Source organism: Mus caroli, chromosome 9 (genome assembly GCF_900094665.2).
Source record: "Mus caroli chromosome 9, CAROLI_EIJ_v1.1, whole genome shotgun sequence".
NCBI classification, from domain to species: Eukaryota; Metazoa; Chordata; class Mammalia; order Rodentia; family Muridae; genus Mus; species Mus caroli.
In genome coordinates this window covers 104,330,178-104,348,356 of record NC_034578.1, presented here as the reverse complement: position 1 = coordinate 104,348,356, position 18,179 = coordinate 104,330,178, and the positions used below count along the sequence as shown (strand labels likewise).

Here is an 18,179-nt window from a genome sequence, read left to right as displayed (position 1 = left end):
GATGGTTGTGAGCCACCATGTGGTTGCTGGGATTTGAACTCTGGACCTTCAGAAGAGCAGTCGGGTACTCTTAACCACTGAGCCATCTCACCAGCCCTTTATGTAATTTTTTTAATTAACATTACCCCTCTTTCCAAGCATGAATGTATTTCAGTCCGGGCCACTTCAACTATTTTTGCTCATTTGCTCTCTGAGACCTTTGTCTTACAGCCCCTCCTTTGCTGCCAGATGTGCTCAGCTTGTTAGCGATCTGTGTCCTGCCCTCTGCCTCCCATAGCAGTCTCTCATGTGTCTGTCAGCCTTGAAATTTGAACTCTTTTTGGTATGGAACATTCTCCTGCCTTTGCTCATGTTGGGCAGAGTGCAAAGTTGAACTCTTCTTGCCTTGCATGCTCCAGGTGAGACAGGAAGCTGTCCCTCACCTCTTTACCTGTCAGCAGTAGGAAGAAGGCCTGGGTGCTGTGTGGTCAGTGCCGAGTAGCTCACTCATTTTCCAGTACACTTTCTAGTAGACTCTCTTTGTTGTGAAGGTTCTTTTTAAAATTATATCCATTTGTGTGTTTGTGCATGCAAGTACCTACATAGCCCAGAAGAGGGCATTGGCTTCACTAGAGCTGGAGTTACAGGCATTTATGAGTTGCCAGACAAGGGTCCTGGGAGTGGAACTTAGATCTTCTGCAATAGCAGTATTCACTCCTCATGCTGAGCTATCTCCAGCCCCATGATAAACTCCCTTTTAGAAGTTTTTGGATCCAGGCACTGATTACTAAAACTTGGGTGTTCAACATTTAAAATTTTTTTTTTTTTGGATGCTTAAGAGATGAAAATAAATGCTACCTTCGACACAGACTGACATACCTATAAAACCTCATCAAAATGTCTAGCTATGAAAAGTTTCTGTTAGAAATTTCAGAACCAGGTAGTTAAACAGAATCCTAACTGTGCTCTCATAGTTAACTCTTTCCAGTCCTAGGAAAGGCTCTTCTGTGGTTCTCAAGGCAGAAGCATGTTCTCCACATGTTGGAAAAACAACTTTCCCTACAAAAGAGTCTTTTAGTGCTAACACGCCTCTCTTCCACCCCTCTCAGACCGAGGCAGGACACAGACTTCTGGTGGGCCAAGAGGGTAAGTCAAATATTAGTAATTGGTTGCTGTATAATGGACTGCCCCAACTAGTGCCTAAACAACAATATTCAGTTTCTTTTTCTCAGTTTCTGGGCATGAGCAGCTTGATACACAGAGACACACTGAGGCTGAGAGTCCTTCAAGGGGCCTCTGAGACGCTCCTGTACCACTTTATTTATAATTAGAGACACATCGCCTCTCTTCCCACCACTGCCACTGCTCTATTGAGAAACTGGGACCCCAACTAATGGAGCGTTACACAGTAGGTCACAAGCAGGCAAAGCAGTCTGCATAGAAGTCTCAACCACACTACTTACCGGCTTATGTGACCTGGGCAAGTATATTACCTAAGTGTTTCAGTGTCTGTATGTGAAACAGCTAACATGACCTTTAACCATACATAGGGTTGCTCTGTGAAACAAAGGACTGTGACTTAAAAAGAAAAAATGGGTAAAGTTGGTGACTACTATTTTCACCATATTGCTCCATTTTAAGTGAAGCAAACATATTGATTTTCTTTTTAGGGATCTGGAGCCATCTTGGCTCTGCTTTTGACTGAGTTTACGGAGATTATCCAGTCTTTTAAATAGTCTATGTAGGAGTTTCTGGAATACCTGTTCTTTTATGTTCTGCTTTAGAGAGTCACTTTTTTTTTCTAGTTTCAGATAATAAAAACCACAGGCTGGGAGGTAACCTCATGAAGCAAGATGTGCAGCAGAGAATTCTGGCTGACGGCTGGATGCAGAGAAAAGATGCTCAAGGTACCAGAAGACCCGCTTTTCTATAGGAGCCGTTGTGGCTCCCATTTTCTTCTTTGATGCACAGAATTGCCTAGGGGAATTGTCTGAGAACCCTGTCCCAGGTATCCTTTAGAATGTTTGGGCACACAGGAGTCTGTGACTTAAAGAAAAAAACAATGTGGTCTGGTGAAATGGCTCAATGGGTAAAGGTGTCTGCCACCAAGCCTGCCAGCCTGAGTTCAGTCCCTAGGACCCACATGATCAAAGGAGAGAACCAATCTACAAAAGTTGTCTTCTGATCTCCACATCCCCTGTGCCCATAAAATAAGTAGCTGGGCGTGGTGGCACACACCTTTAATCCCAGCACTTGGGAGGCAGAGGCAGGCGGATTTCTGAGTTCTCGAGGCCAGCCTGGTTTACAGAGTGAGATCCAGGACAGCCAGGGCTATATAGAGAAACCCTGTCTCGAAAAACCAAAATAAATAAATAAATAAAATTAATTTTAGTTAGTTGTGGCATGTGATGCCTTAACCCCAATGTTCTGGAGGCAAAGGTGGGGGATATTTATGAGAGAAATAAATAGACAGATAGATAGGTTTATGATTGATAGGTAGGTAGGTAGATCAGTCAGTTGGTCGATAGATAAAAGGATGTTTTATTTTGTTTTTAAAGCTAAGAACAGGTATTTTCCAGAACCTTCTGCCCCCAGAAGCATCATAACAGAGTTTAGTAGCTTAGACATGGTGAGTCTAAAGGTCCCTCATTTCTTTCCTCTAAGGCCATAAAAAAGGTCTTCAGTAGTCAAGCTTATAATGCTAGCATCTTAGAGGCTGAGGCAGGAAGATCATGAATTCAAGCCAGAGGAGGCAACATAGACCCTGTCTCACAAAACCGAAGGGAGGTAGGGAGGGAGGGAGGGAGAACTCTCCCATGTCAGAATATTCTAGAGTCACCTTGTCTTTTGCAGGTTCTATTTTGATAAACTTGCTCCTGAAGCAACCTTTGGTGCCGGGGTCATCTCTAGGACTTTGTCACCTTCTGAGCAGTTATCCTGAGGTTCCTACTGGCACCCTCTTGCAGCCACCAGGGCTCAGGTAAGCCTGCGGCTCCCCAAAAGCTTGTGAGTTTTCACAAAGCATGCACTTTTCTGGCTCTGACCAACAGGAGATCTGTGGCATGTTTGGGGAGGCTAAAGAACTTGGCAGACGACAAGTGATCTGGGGTCCCTGACCTAATCTTTTTTCTTTTGTTTCCAGTACTTTGCCTGGGACTTCAGGCCTCAGGACCATCAGTTCTTCTGATGGGCCATTTTCCCCCTCTGCCCTGAGAGAAGCACAGAACTTGGCATTCACTGGGTTAAATCTGGTTGCCAGGACGGAGAGCTCACACGATGGAGACGTGGCGGCCGGAAGAGTCTTCCCACTCCGCCAGCTTCCTGGAGCTGTGCATCTCCTTCCTCTGGTGCAGTTTTTCGTCGGCTTACACTGCCAGGCTCTGCAAGATTTAGCCCCAGCTAAGAAGAGCGGGGTGTCTGGGGACTCCGCGACACATACCTCCTGCGTGAGCTCTGGGGTCGAGGCTAGCCCAGAGGACTCCATTCATGGCTTGGAGAGCTTTTCTGTGGCGTCACTCAGCGTCCTTCAGAACCTGGTGTGCCACAGTGGGGCAGTTGTCTGCCTGCTACTGTCAGGCATGGGGACAGAAGCTGCCACCAGGGAAGGAAACTTGGTCCAGACTTGTGCAGAGACAATCTCAGCCTCCAGGGAGGATGCTCATGACCAAAACCAGCACCCACTCCTGAAGATGCTTCTTCAGCTGATGGCTTCCTCTTCTGCAACACCAGGTCATTTTCAAGCCAGTGTCCTGGGCCTGTGCCTCAAAGTTTTGGTGAAATTAGCAGAAAACGCTTCCTCTGATTTGTTGCCCAGGTATAAAGAAGACCCCCCCCCCCACCCCCGGGAGGCATGATTCCATGGGTCTGCCTGGCCTCTTGAGGTCTAACCTGTGGCTTGTGTACTTTGTTCACACCTCGACTTAATCCCACTGCTTAGCTATGGCTTGCTTCGGGGAGTTCTGAAGTAATGGGAAGGGGCCCAGGTAAGCAAAGGCACATGTAACAGGCCACTTTGGAAGAGCCTGCCCTTGGACAAAGGCTGAATTAGGAGGCCTTTGAACCCGAGATGTGGCCCAGGTGAAGAACATATAGCCCAGCATATTTCAATGAGGTAGAGTTTTATAAGGAAGTAGGTAGAGTATCTGGAGTGTCTGTAGCCATGAGCTGGCCGTGTGGAAAGTCTGTCAACTTTGTGTCTGCTTTCTCTCCCACCCCCACCCCCCAAGGACAAGGTTTCTTTGTGTAACAGACTTTACTGTCCTGGAACTCACTCTGTAGACCAGGCTGGCCTAGAACTCAGAGATTTCACCTGCCTCTGCCTCCCGAGTGCTAGGATTAGAAGCCTGCACCACCGTCGTGCCCAGCTAAGTTCACATCTATTAGGAATCAAAGGTCACTTGCAGCTTAATAGCGGTTTGTTGGAAGTGATAGTATAATGAATTTAGCTTACAAACAAAACAAAACAAGACAGTTATAAATTACTAACTTAGGGTGCTAGAGAGATGGCTCAGCAATTAAGAGTTCTTGTTTTTCTTGCAGAAGACCCAAGTTCGATTCCCAGTAACCACATGGTAGCTCACAACCATGTTACCCCAGTTGCAGGGAATCCAGCAGGCAGGCACGCACTGCACGTACATGCATGTAGACAAACCATGCATACACAAAGTAAACTACGTAAATAAATGAATCTTTAAAAAACAAGTATAAGTTCCTAATTTGGGAGTTGAGAACATCATGAGCAAGATAGAAAGAATTACAAATCCTGCCAGCCTGCCCTCCACCAGCCATCCATTTGTTTTTCCTCCCAGCATGCGTCTAAGGCCAACTCTACATTAGAATCCTACCGCTGACTAGGTGCAGTTGTCTCTGCCAGGCATTCAGGCCTGTGCCACTGATCCAGCACCTGGGAGGCAGAGACAGGGGGATCTCTGCGTTTGAGACCAGCCAGAGCTATACAGTGAAACCCTGTCTAAAAAACAGTCTTACCTGAGCTCAACGTTCCTTTTTGTTAAAGTACTTCTGGATCGTTGTTTTCCACATGGTATTTCTGACTAGTTTTACCTGTCCTCAAGTATGAAATTGAACACAGCACTTCAGTGGGGAAGAACTGCCATTCACAGGACCAATTTACACTGGCTAGTTGCCTATTTCTTAAGTGCTTAATGAATGAATCTCAGAAACCACACATTCCCCAATTCTGTTAGTAGACCCCCCCGTTCCTGTCTTGTTGACCCACAGGGGATTCAGAACTCCGCTCTTCAACGGATGCTCTACTAGCCAAGGGCTTCAGTGGCTGACTTAGCTGACACTTCGGACTCTTCAGTCCTTCATACACAGCCTGGTTCAGTCAATGTTTGTTAAATCCTACATAGAAGCAGGAAAACTTGTCTAAAAAAATGTGACCATGTTAGGACAGTCACTGTGGTAAGCTATTGCCCACTGCCATTCAGACATGTACCCCAACAGAATACTTTTCTATAGATTTTATCATATTCATGTACTCAAGCTGAACTGCACAGCCTCCATTTTACCTTCTAGTGAAAGCCAGAGCTGATGTAGTCTCTGCCTACTGTCACTGTGCCCAGGCTTGAAACAAATCCTGCCTTACCAAAAAGCACAATTCCTGTACTTTCTATAATGGTGCTATGTGTAACTTACATTCTTTTCCTTTTTGAGACAGGTCTTAGTATCCCTGCCTGACCTGGGACTCACTCTGTAGACCAGTCTGGCTTCGAACTCAGAGATCCACATGCCTCTGTTTCCCAAGTGCTGGGATTACATTTGTACATCCCCATACCTGGCACAACATTTCATTGTAAAAGAAGGCTTTACAGCTATGAAAAAATAACTTGGAAGTCAAAGGTAGAATCTTTCCAGCTCTGTTCAAGGGCCATAGGGGGCTGGGTAGGACTAGTCAGGCCAGAGAGCAACAGAGTTAAATGCCCAACTCCTTGCCTATTTGTAGAATGTGCTATAAAATGGGGGCTCAGTGGTTAAGAGCACTAGTTGCTCTCCCAGAGGACCCAGGTTCAATTCTAAGCACCCACATGGCCGCTCACAACCCTTCGTAACTCCAGTTTCAGGGGATCTGACACCCTCACACAGGTGTACAAACAAGCAAACAAAAACACCACATAAAAATAAATAATCATATTTAAAAATGCTATAAAATGAGTTTACTCCAAATAGTGAACCTTTCCTTTCCAATGACACTGGTGGATACTCTCCACCTCCATGCTCTCTATATACATTGGTACATACCTACATGCTCACGGCCTCGCTCCCACACACCAGTCCTCCCCCATGCTGCTGTAGGTAGTGTGAATAGAGTAAACCAAGCTCTGGGACTGGGTTCCATCCCTTTGTCTCTTTGTCTCATTCCTCAGTGGGAAGGTTATATATATTCATTCACACACACATCATGGTAGGTAGGTTTTCACACAGGTGACAAGTCAGTGTTTTCCAGCAAGTGGAGAAAACCGCTTCCTTTGCCTTGCTCTATGACCTTGTGAGACAGCTGTAGCCATGCACATGCTTGTTTCTGTTAGAGCCCTGGCGAGGGCTCTGCTATTAGTTGAGGAATATTTCTTGTGCTGAAGGTATGCACCAGTGTCGCTGTGTGATGGCAGACATAGGAAGGAGCCCCATCCAAGGAGTCCCGTCCCATTTACTTGATACAGGTCCACATAAGGGCCTGGGTTTGTTTTTTTTTTTTTTGGTTTTTTTTTTTTTTTTTTTTTTTTTTTTTTTTTTTTTTTTTTTTTTTTTTTTTTAGGGCAAAAGAGGGGTTTTGATATGGTAGTGAGACTTGGTTGGTTGCATATAGGCCAGGTTCATCTCCAGCTCTGTGTGGTAGGTCCTGCCTCTGCTGAGATTATATGTATGTACCACAAAACACACAAACCACACCACACCCCACCCACCCCGATTAAGGCCTGCCATGTTTAAGTCACAGCATTCTTATACTAAAGTTTAGACCTGTTTATTTGTGACAGGCTTGAAGCCAGTAGACCACAGTCAGGCCAGCAGCTTTGGAACCCGTGTCTCACTACAGTAAGTGTCCTTTTGGAGAGTGTCATAACTGTGCTCATTCTTTAGGTTCTCCTGTGTGTTCCCGGTGTTGCCACAGTGCCTCAGCTCAGCGCTGCCGCTGCCCTGTGTGCTCCTGGCTGTTGAGCTGCTCTCTGTGCTGCTGGACCATGACAGCCTAGCACAGCAGCTGTGCTCCCACCCAGGTAAAGCAGGGCAAGACAGTCTCAACTGTCCTATAGTGGGAGGGAGGGACTGGGGGCAGGTACAGGTTCAGAGCCCCTCAAGGGCTTCTGTACTTGTACCCCGACTACAATGAAAAGGGGGTCCCATAAGCCGGGTGTGGTGGTGCACTCCTTTAATCCCAGCACTCAGGAGGCAGAGGCAGGTGGATTTCTGAGTTGGAGGCCAGCCTGGTCTACAGAGTGAGTTCCAGGACAGCCAGGGCTATAAAGAGAAACCCTGTCTCGAAAACCCAAAAAGAAAAAGAAAAAAAAAGAAAAGAAAAGGGGGTCCCTGAGTGAGGCCTGCATCCTTTTCAGAAGGCTGCCTTCTCCTGAGGCTGTACATGTACATCACATCAAGGCCTGACAGAACGGCCTCAGAGACACAGTGGCTTCAGCTGGAACAAGAGGTAAGACTCAGACACTGCTCACCCTTCATTCCCACCCCCCAAGAGCCCAGAATCTCCTTCCCTTGTGGGAAAGTAGGAGCTACAATTCCTTTTTTGCCAGTTTGTCAAACAGCAACGGGTAAAATGTAGGGGTTCCTCACAGGGATTCAATACAAGCACATCCTGGGTTACAGTGGTGCTCAGCAGAACTGCCTGATAATGCTGCCTGGGCTTTGGGGGCCCGATCCTGGCCCTGGAAGCAGTAAGCTGTTGGTGAGATTCATGTCTGAAAGCCTGAGACTACCACTACTTGTACCCCACTTGTGCAGGCAAGCGGTTGTAGAAGTAGCTAGAGCACCTTAGAAATGTCCGCCAAAGCCCTGTGACAACCGTCTGTTCTGCATGGGATGAGTACTCTCTCTTCTTGTTCCAGGTCGTATGGCTCTTGGCCAAGCTGAGTGTACAGAGCCCTGCCCTCCCTGGCATTGGTTCTGACTGTCACTGCAATGTAGAGGTGAGTGGCCAGAGGCCAGCATCATGGATGCTCAGTTAGTTAAGAGCAATCCTGTTAACCTTGAAGTGGCGAAGTGAGTAAGTCACTGGACCTCAGGCTCTGCCCTCTCACCCTAGGCAGTCAGAGCGCTCACTGTGATGTTGCACAGGCAATGGCTGACGGTGCGGCGGGCAGGGGGTCCAAGGACCCACCAGCAGAAGCAGACGATCCGCTGTCTGCGGGACACTGTGCTGCTGCTGCATAGCCTATCTCAGAAGGACAAGCTCTTCACTGTGCACTGTGTCGAGGTCCTGCATCAGTACGACCAGGTGATGCCAGGGGTCAGCATGCTGATTCGAGCCCTTCCTGATGTGACTGACTGTGAAGGTAAGCTAGCACGACACTGTCCTAGCCTTCGTGTGCCTCTGTCAGACTCCTTTCCATGAGTCTCCCCTTGCCTCCAGAGCCATTCCTAGCACATGGGTACTACCTTCCTGCTCTGGGTCTTTGAGTACGACAGGTTCCCATTTGATGGTGTCTATTGAATTGGCCTCGCTGAGCCATGGTTTTCCACAAAGATCTGTCCAAATTGCCTTTGTGTCACTTTTGCTCACAGTCGCTGAGGGAGCAAAGCCTGTGCATAGAAGGGACTGGTTAGTTCCTGTGACACTAGGGAGCATGGGGGCCTCCAAGCCCCCGCACTGTCAAGTTAACCTCAGACCCCTCTTCCTTTTGGCTCAGAGGCTGCCCTGGATGACCTCTGTGCTGCGGAGACTGATTTAGAAGACTCTGAGGTGGACTGTAACTGAGGGCCTGAGCATCCAGCCACAAGGTGGCGCCAGCTCCCACCGCCGTCTTTGCCATATCCACTGATTAAAACTGCACTTCCTGCTGAGAACACAAGCTTTGTTTCCTGAGTCCGATTTGTGTGGCTGAGAGGGAGGGACAGGCAGACCAAGAATTGATTAGATGACTCCCCTGCTAGAGTTGAGATGGTCCCCATGGTAACTGATCTGCCCTGAGGAAAAACCCTGCCCCTCTTCGGGAATTACCCTGAGTCATAGCTTTGGGCTGGGGCCATAGGGGTGGGGGGGAACGTTTGTGGCCTAGGAGGCAGCCCTTTTTAGGAAGGCCTGTATCAAGGACTGGGGGAAAGACAAGAAAAGGCAGAGGCTCACTGGCACATTTGAATCCTAGAGACAACCCAGTTTGAGTTGTCAGTGTTGGGGCAGTAGTCCATTTTACCAGCCAGCAGGATCACAGATATGGATCTAGGAAGGCCTTTGGGGTGCTTGGGGAGGGAGGGAGGAGCGTTAGCACGAGGGCCAGGCCTGGCAGGCTAACAGCAGGGCGGGCCCTGTTCAGGAGGCAGGCCTATGGGTGGACCCAGGCAGTTTTACTTCCTCAGCCACTGCTGCCAGCAGCAGACCCAGCGGAGAGCCTTGCTGCCTGCTTCTCGGTAAGTGTGGAGTAAGGGTATGGGGTAAGGCAGAAGAGAATAGGGTTCCCTCACCCTGAAGGTGGTCAGCACTAGGGGAAGGGCCTCCCTCAAAAGGCAAATAAGTAGTGGATCCATCCCACTAGAACAACCCTGCCATCCAGCTTCTAGTGGCCCTGGATAGTACCTGCTGAAGGGAAGGGCTGAGCTGCCTTTCTGCACCCCACCCCAGCCCACTTGAGACCTTCCTGCTACTCATTACCCCATCTCTTCCCCAGGCTCAGCATGGGCTCACAGACCCTGCCCCATGGTCACATGCAGACCCTCATCTTCTTAGACCTGGAAGCCACTGGCCTGCCTTTGTCTCGGCCCAAAGTCACAGAGCTGTGCCTGCTGGCTGTCCATAGACATGCTCTGGAGAACACTTCCATTTCTCAGGAACAGCCACCTCCAGTGCCCAGACCGCCCCGTGTGGTGGACAAGCTCTCTCTGTGCATTGCTCCAGGGAAAGCATGTAGCCCTGGGGCCACTGAGATCACAGGTCTGAGCACAGCTGAGCTGGAAGTACAGGGGCGTCAACGCTTTGATGACAACCTGGCCATCCTGCTCCAAGCCTTCCTGCAGCGCCAGCCACAGCCTTGCTGCCTTGTGGCACACAACGGTGACCGCTATGACTTTCCTCTGCTCCAGGCAGAGCTTGCTAGGCTGAGCACTTCCAGTCCCCTAGATGGTACCTTCTGTGTGGACAGCATCGCTGCCCTAAAGGCCTTGGAACAAGCTAGCAGCCCCTCAGGGCATGGTCCGAGGAAAAGCTACAGCCTGGGCAGCATCTACACCCGCCTGTATGGGCAAGCACCGACAGACTCCCACACTGCCGAAGGCGATGTTCTAGCCCTGCTCAGCATCTGTCAGTGGAAGCCACAGGCCCTACTGCAGTGGGTAGACAAACATGCCCGGCCCTTTAGCACCGTCAAGCCCATGTACGGCACTACGGCGACCACTGGAACAACCAACCTAAGACCACATGCTGCCACAGCTACTACACCCCTGGCCACAACCAATGGAAGTCCCAGCAATGGCAGGAGCGGGCGACCTAAGAGTCCTCCTCCAGAGAAGGTCCCAGAGGGGCTGCTGGCCCCACTGAGCCTGCTGACCCTCCTGACCTTGGCAATAGCCACTCTGTATGGACTCTTCCTGGCCTCACCTGGGCAGTAAGTCAAGAGGGGAAATACGATGAATAAAGACTTCCATAGCACTGACTGCTTGCGGCCTCTGCTTCTCAGCCTGGGCCTCTGGCCATGCTCAGGCCCTAGGGATGAGGTACAGTCCCTCTCCTGCTCTCTTAGCAGGACAATCAAACCTGTTAGGCTAATTAACAGAGGGAAGAAACAAGTTCAAGAGGTAGACAGAAATAGTTTTTGGTGTACAGCCAAGGCCAGCTGCCTAGGCGCTGAAGAAAGGAGAAGTGGGTCCAAATGTTGCATTTATTAGAAATGAGGGTGTGGAGTCTGAATGCTCAGAAACACCAATCAACACAAAGCTAAAACAGCCAGTGGAACAGGAACCAACAGGGAATATGGAGGTATTCACATCTGGGCCGGAGATACCATCTAGGCCCTCCACCCCACCTTTGGTCCAGATAACCCATTGGCCTTGGTGTCCCTGCTACTGGGACAAACTGGACTGTGGTACAGGAGTCTGGTATTTCTATGAAGATGGTGTCAAGGGAAACTGACTGTCGGAGGTCAGGTTGTCTGTCCTCCAGGAACCAGGATTTCAACCTCACACCAATTATCACACATCTGGAGACAGAAAACAGGCAAAATGTTTGGCTAACAGTAAAAAGACAGTGCAGGGAGAAACCAGAGTGTGTAGTAGACAGACCGAGGTCCCTGGCCTGGGAGCAGGAGCCAGGCCAGCAAAGGTAGGAAAGCTTCCCCACTGGAGCCTGAATAGTGAACACATGTGGCCCTCTATACAGCCCCAGGAAGGACAGTGACAGTCCAGACAGACAGCTGATGGAGAGTGTATGGTGTTCTGCCTGGTGTGACCCCCTGCCACTGAGGCCCCTTGTCTCCTGGTGTCACCCCCAGCCACCTGCCTCACTGCCAATGCAGCCAAACCCTGGGAATAAAGGCCTAGCAGCAGCTAGCTGGTTACCCCTCAAAGCCGGCTCTGTACCCGCAAAAAGCTTGCTCTCCTAAGTATGACAGGCCATGGCTGGTCACCTTGGGGTGACGTGGGAAATACCTCCTACCCTATTGTTTTAAATTTGCTTGAAATTTCAGAAAGTACAATTTCAAGTGAGGAAGAAAACAGGTTGGTCCCGACCCACACTGGTAAGACTTGTGCCTACCTGGTCAACAGCAGAGGAGGCCACATGTCTAGACAAGGAACACACACCACAGACAGCAGTAAAGAACTCTGAGTATCACTCACTCACACACGACATAATCAAATGGCAGCCAAAGAGGCTGGGGGCAGGTTCAGGGAATTGCCTTTGGGGAATCCATGTAAGACGGGTTGTATGGAGGCTGGCTGGCTCCTAGAAGGAGAAAGGACATGGGTTAGCTGTGGGTACACTGGGCTGCAATGCAAGTGGGCAGGGCAAGCCAGAAGGAAAGGACCTGAGGAGCAGAGGCATGAGTTGGGGGACCATGCAGGGTTACTGAATCCACAGTGGCACTTACCAGCCAAAGACTCATGGTAGGCTGGCGGCCCTATGGGCTGGGCCATGTAGGGTGGTGGGTACTGTGTTGGGTAGGGTGCTGCTGGCATTCCTGGCTGGGGGGGCATGGGATGGTACCCCTGGTATGTTGGTCCAGGATAGCTGGGGGCCACAGGTTGAACTTGAGGCTGAGGATAAGGGGCGTGAACCACGGTAGTAGTTGTGGTGTTGGTCACGACAGCTGCAACGAGAATCCTGATTAGTTAAAATCTTACAGCTCCCTAGGCCAGAAGAGGCCAAGCCTGCCCCTCCCGCTTAGTCAAAACAGGTTCCTAGTTATCAACCCTTTCCCGCTCTGGTATCGGCATGGGTGGACCAGGTCAGTAAAGGCAGGCTTACGGCGTGGGCGTGAGCAGCACATCTTATACAGACAGCAGCAGGAGCAGGTGAAGCAGATGATGATAGTGGCAATAAACACCACAAAGATGGTCACGCCAATGGCGATGGTCGCTCCGAACCTGCCAAAGAGCCAGTGTAACCACCTTTCACTATGACCGGCCACCCTCACATCACCTGTTCCCAGGGGACCCCTTTTGGCAAAAGACTCTTAAGAAACTCCCCAGTTGTTTGGTATAAGTCCATTTCAGCCTCAGATTCCTCATGTATACAACAGGGCTGCTCTTTGAGAATTTAGTAAAGCCACTCGCGCCACCCCCACCCCCACCCCAGGCTGGCATCCTGAACCCACCGACCCACACACCTGGTCTCTCCCTACCAAGCAACCATATGGCTGTCGTGCATATGCCACAAGCCAGGCAAGACGGGATCCGAGTCAAGACAGGCTGCCACATGCTGAGGAAATGCAGCTCATACAGGCTGTGTGACATCCCAGGCTATCCCGTGGTTAACAAGCATAGCTCCATCCCAGGGAGGCTAGATGGGAGGCGGCTGTGCTCTTTGGAAGAGGCCTCCCTGCCCAACCTGGGCACCCATAGAATAGAGGGTCTGCCCTGTGACAGCACACAGCATAGGCTGGAAGATCACCTAAATTACTGCCAATAGCACACCGAGCCCCCAACTTTTTTTCCCATGGTCCCAGGGCCCAGGCTGTGTGCTAATAGAAGACAAATGTCTGGCAACTGCAACAGGCAAATTCAAAACCTAAGTCCAGGGCTCTGCCCCTCTGAGATCAGAGAAGAAGGACGGACGTAAGTGCCACCCCACCCTACCACGAGGCTCAGAGCTCAGGGGAGCGCCAGAGCCTTAGCAGGGCCTCTTGGCCAAGGGACAGACTTCCCCACGCTTTAGGCTTCCAAAAGGAGCCTTCACCAAGACAAGACCATGAGACCATAGATGTCTCCGCAGCAGTCAGAGACAGGAAAGGGGAAAAAAAAAAAAACACATTCACACTGTCCGTTGCATGCAGTGGAAGGTTCAGTATTTCTCTGCCTCTCTCTAGAATGTGACTGCTCACCCCATGTTAGCCTCCGCCTTCACTCAAGGGGCTCCTGCAGCCCAGGACTTCCCCTCTTTTCATCAGGGGCCACTCAGTTTCAATCTCCTCCCCTTTCAAAGAAAAGGAAATCGAATCTTATCCTTAGTCTTCCCCATTCCTGACGTCAGCAGCAGGAAGGACAGACTCACCCGGCGCTGTAGCCACCCTCTTAAAGACACAGCATGACTCAAACACCATGCTCGGCACCAGCTGCCAGGCAGGCACTGACAAGGGCTGGAAGAGGAAGCAGAGGCCCCAGGGGTGACACTTTCCCAGCCCTGTGTTCCCAAGCCTCTAAAAGAAGCCCAGCCCCAGCCTCTAAGCTATTCTGCCCGCCTGACCCACTCCCCAGAAGCCTGCCTTAGGCAGGGCAGGACCCTGGTTCTGGCTGACACATAAGCAGATGGCTGCTGTGGTTCCTCCTCTGCTCCCAAGCCACAACATAACCCTGCCAGGTCTGATCACGTTTCCCCGGTGCTGTCTCTAGTGCCTGAGGCTCCCCCAGCCCCTAGGACCACAGGAAGCTGTTTCATAGTCACTGGTGACAGTGTGTGTACCTACCTTCCTGTGAGTATAGAGTAAGTATAGTTAACAATTAAGACCTAGGGTTTGCCTAACCAGGCAGTAAAACTTATAAAAAAAAAATTTAGTATGGTGTGCGACCACACAGGTAATGCCTGAAAACAGGAGGCTGTTGAGGCAGGAGGATTAAGAGTTCTGGGCCAACCTGAACAACATAGTGAATTCTAGGCAGGCCTGGACTATACTGAGAAACTCTGTCCCCCAAAAACCCAACAAAAAAATAGATACTCTTTGCAGGACCCACAAAGCCTGTTGGGGCTAAGGACTCACATCTCCCTCTTTAAGTCTAGGCAGATCACCAAGCACCCAGTTATGTTCTGCCTCAGGGTCTCTACACACCCAGGTCTTCCCCACAACCCTCACTCCTACTTAATAATACCTGTTCTTCTCTCAGACCTCGGCTCAAAGCACCAGTTCAAGGCGACACATTTCTTAACCACGAAAACACCAGGCTCCTTGGCTAATGCTATGACAGAATTAAAGACCTGTCAATGTAGATACCCGTCTGGCAGAGACAGGTGAAGGATCTCTGAGTTTGAGGCCAGACTTGTCTATGTTTGAGTTCCAGGCCAGCCATGGCCACCTAGTGAGATCCTGGCTCAAAAATAATAACAAAACAAGCAGCAACAACAACAACAAACCCCCCCCCCAAAAAAAAAACAAAGTTCAGTACACCGAGGGAAGACATAACATATGCACAGTGTGACACTTGGGGCTTGGCAGAAGTGCTCTTCCAGACCACTGTTGTGACCTGTGACTCTCAGAGGGTAAGAACCAAAGAGAACCATCAAAGGTAGGACATGGGGGGAGAGCTGCTTCAGACCTCAGGCCCCTGCATCTTTCCTCTGGGGAGCTTCTCTGGGGTCCCAAGCCCCTGTCAGGCAGCAGGGACTGAACCCTACCATGAAATCCACCCTGTGGACAACAGTGCCCTCAGTAGAAGAGGTAGCACTTAGGTGTCCAGTTGAGTGTCTCTTTAAGAAGAGAAGTGGCTGTGGACAGACCTGCCCCTCAACGACCTCCTCTGTGCACAATTCTGAGGCTCTGAAGAATAGAAGAAAAAGAAATCCCAGAAACCCGATCTTCCTCCTAGCATACGGCCTTCCCCCCATTTCCAGCTGTCTCCACCCATGGGAAAGCAGCCTTTTCACACACTGTGAGGCCCCTGAGTGGTCTCCACAGAGCGGTCCACATGCATCACACACTTTTGATTCACTCTTTGATCTGCTGAGCATGCCATGCCAGTACTGGGGTGCCAACCCCACTTCAGTGCAGTCCAGCAGTTCAGACCAGCCGCCTCCTTGCCCTCAACCCCAGCCTTCATCTTGGCTCTCCCTGCCACTGTTCCCCAAACACTGCTGTCCATCTTCCCAAACCCTCAAGGCAAGGCCTCTGCACCCTCATCCCTGTGATGGCTATGTCTACCTGGCGTTGCTGTGCAGGACTGCTCCAAGGAAGACTGTTTGTCTGTCCATTCTCTCCTTTCTTCCTTACTAGCAGGCAGCTGCTGAACACCACCAACCCATCTCTACCCTACCCTCCCAACACCTCTGGCCAGGAAGTCACAGTCTGAACATCACCAACCCACCTCCACCCTACCCTCCCAACACCTGTGGTCAGGAAGTCACAGTCATGGTCAATGGCTGCCTGCCATGGTGCCCCATGTTCTTTTCCTCCGAGACTTGTTCTGTGGCTGAGGATGGGAACAAGAAGCCAGTGTAGGAAGGTAACATGGGAGCTCACACCTGTAATTCCAGCAATCAGGAAGCGGAGGCAAGAGGATAACAAATTCTGGGCCAGCCCAAAGAACATGGTGAGATCCAGGCTAGCCTGGGCTACAGAGCAAAAGCCTGTTTCAAAAGAAACAACAAAAACACTAGAGATATAGCTCAGTTAACAGAGTTCTTGCCTATGTAAGAGATAAGTTTTTCTGGTCTGTTTTCAGTGTGCTGTGTTCTTAGAGTGCTAAGAGTCACAGAAGACTGGTGGCACTAGGCCCCTCCCCTGAATAGTAGCCATACCAGTCTTGGCCTTTTGTTTATGCCGGACCCTGCCCTGCAGAATCATATATTTAAAGCTGTTTTATTTTCTCTAGTCTCTTGAATTTGTTAATATAGAGTGGGGGTCCTGTTTCTCACACCTACCACACAGGGAGGCCCTGGGCTCAACCTCTAAGGGTGGTGACACACATCTGTATGTAATCCAATCACTGGGGAAGATCGGAAGTTCAAGGTCATTCTCAGCTACACAACTAGCTCAAGGCTAGCCTGGGCTACAAAGACTGTCTCAGGAAGAAACGGAGGAAGGAAAGGAAGAAAGAAAAGCAAGGCAGGAGCCCGGCTAGGAAGTTTAGGGCTACGAGAGTGCGGGGCCTCTGTGTGGGGGCAGGAAGACTTACAGCTGTAATTACCCTTCATGGAGGGGTCAGGCTGATCCTGAGACAGAGACGCCAGCCAGCCAGCACAGTGACCCACACCAACAAAGCTTCACATGGTGACTGAGGCTCTTTTGTCGTCTCAGCACCTTGATTCAACATCACCACCACCTTCCACCCATGACCGCATCACCCCCTTCCACCCATGACCACATCACCACCTCACATTGTTTCCCTATTAGCATAGCCATCATTCTGCCACAGACATTGGCCACCCCACTGCCACCATCTCCTCACAGCACTGTAGCCTCTACCAAGTGTCACTTCCTCTCCAGTCACCTCTACCAACCCACCGCATCCCCCAGGTCCATACAGATCCCACCCCGGACCTTCAACTATCCGTCCCCAACCAGTTACCCAACCCACATCATCTCTCTCCCCAGCATACAGAGAAAACCTGGCTCCCAGGAGGGTCAAAGGTCCCAGTGGGCAAACATGGTCACTACTTTCCTGGGACACAATCCCCATGATTCTGTGCCCTCTTAGGACACAGAGGCCACTCCCAAGCCCACCTGAGCCCTTGTCACTTCTGTCAGGAAAACAGACACAGCCCACAGGCTTTATTTACCCTGACATAGGGTCACTGTCAAAGCTGGATCGAAACCTCAGCGCTGAACCCAGATGTTCCGGTGTCTCCTCCACGGGGGTGGAAAATCTGCTAACAGAAAAGAGAAAGCGCATGAGGAACATACTCCATCCCCACCTGCACCCCACAACACACTGCGCTGGGGCACACAGGACATTCCGAGGATGGACAGTCTACACACTGGGATCCCAAGCCGGGGTACCATACACTCTTCTTGGGCACACTAAAGCCAATCTACAGGACACAGCGCATATGAGGCCAAGAAACAGCAGATCTCAAACTTTGAGATCTGGAAAGTACCTGCTCTGACCACAACAGGATGAGGGTGGAAACCAAGAGTGAGGGCTACGTTACCCCAAAGTTAAAAACAAAAGAAATATGGGGGTGTGGGGTCGGGGGGTGGGAGAAAAGACAGCAACCCTTCCGAAAACAACAGTCTAAGTTGAAATCTGTCAAATGCCTGAAATTTCAGCTCTGGAGACTGGCAGAAGGGTCGCAAGAGCTAAGCCAGCCTGGACTGTATGGCAAGATGCTTTCTGAGGAGGGAAGGGAAGGGAAGGAAGGGAAGAGGAGAAAAGGGGAGGGAGGAAGAGAAGAAGAGAGACTGATAGAGACACCTTGTGGTTATACAGAATGGGAAAAAAATACTATTAGGTCAAAGTTTACCAAAATAAGAGCCATGGCAATGCACACCTGCAATCCCAGCCCCGAGGAAGTAGAGGCAGGGGAATCAGGAATTAGGGCAAGCCTGGGTTGCAAGAGACCCCATCCTGAGCCGGGCGTGGTGGCACACGCCTTTAATCTCAGCACTTGGGAGGCAGAGGCAGGCAGATTTCTGAGTTCGAGGCCAGCCTGGTCTACA

General features: G+C 50.3%; 3 protein-coding genes across 6 annotated transcripts in view; 2 read left to right on the top strand and 1 right to left on the bottom strand.

Moving 5' to 3' along the window:
* The window catches only part of Atrip (ATR interacting protein), a 14,707-nt gene extending 5,764 nt beyond the window's left edge, over positions 1–8,943 (top strand). Inside the window, 9 exon segments of the mRNA XM_029481993.1 lie at positions 924–1,125; positions 1,785–1,886; positions 2,833–2,959; positions 3,122–3,793; positions 7,078–7,214; positions 7,551–7,642; positions 8,055–8,135; positions 8,252–8,501; positions 8,856–8,943. Of these exon segments, the coding sequence (XP_029337853.1) occupies positions 924–1,125; positions 1,785–1,886; positions 2,833–2,959; positions 3,122–3,793; positions 7,078–7,214; positions 7,551–7,642; positions 8,055–8,135; positions 8,252–8,501; positions 8,856–8,923 (1,731 nt within the window). The 3' untranslated portion in view covers positions 8,924–8,943.
* Positions 8,944–9,477: 534 nt separating this feature from the next.
* Positions 9,478–10,807, top strand: Trex1 (three prime repair exonuclease 1). The gene is made up of 2 exons (XM_021173013.2): positions 9,478–9,573; positions 9,831–10,807. The coding sequence occupies exons 1-2, from the start codon at positions 9,491–9,493 to the stop codon at positions 10,765–10,767; spliced, it is 1,020 nt and encodes a 339-aa protein (XP_021028672.1). The 5' UTR covers positions 9,478–9,490; the 3' UTR covers positions 10,768–10,807.
* A 210-nt stretch (positions 10,808–11,017) lies between these two features.
* Shisa5 (shisa family member 5) overlaps positions 11,018–18,179 on the bottom strand; it is a 17,571-nt gene continuing 10,409 nt past the window's right edge. The window contains exons 1-5 of one of the 4 annotated variants that reach the window (XM_029481553.1): positions 17,525–17,591; positions 17,300–17,386; positions 12,620–12,738; positions 12,243–12,461; positions 11,018–12,097 (exon numbers count right to left, since the gene is read on the bottom strand). In XM_029481553.1, coding sequence (XP_029337413.1) covers positions 12,039–12,097; positions 12,243–12,461; positions 12,620–12,738; positions 17,300–17,307 — 405 coding nt within the window. In that variant the 5' untranslated portion in view covers positions 17,308–17,386; positions 17,525–17,591 and the 3' untranslated portion in view covers positions 11,018–12,038. Of the gene's footprint in view, positions 12,098–12,242; positions 12,462–12,619; positions 12,739–13,694; positions 13,834–17,299; positions 17,390–17,524; positions 17,592–18,179 lie in introns of those variants that run through there. The other 3 variants (XM_021171351.1, XM_021171352.1, XM_021171354.2) reach the window with 3 other exon arrangements.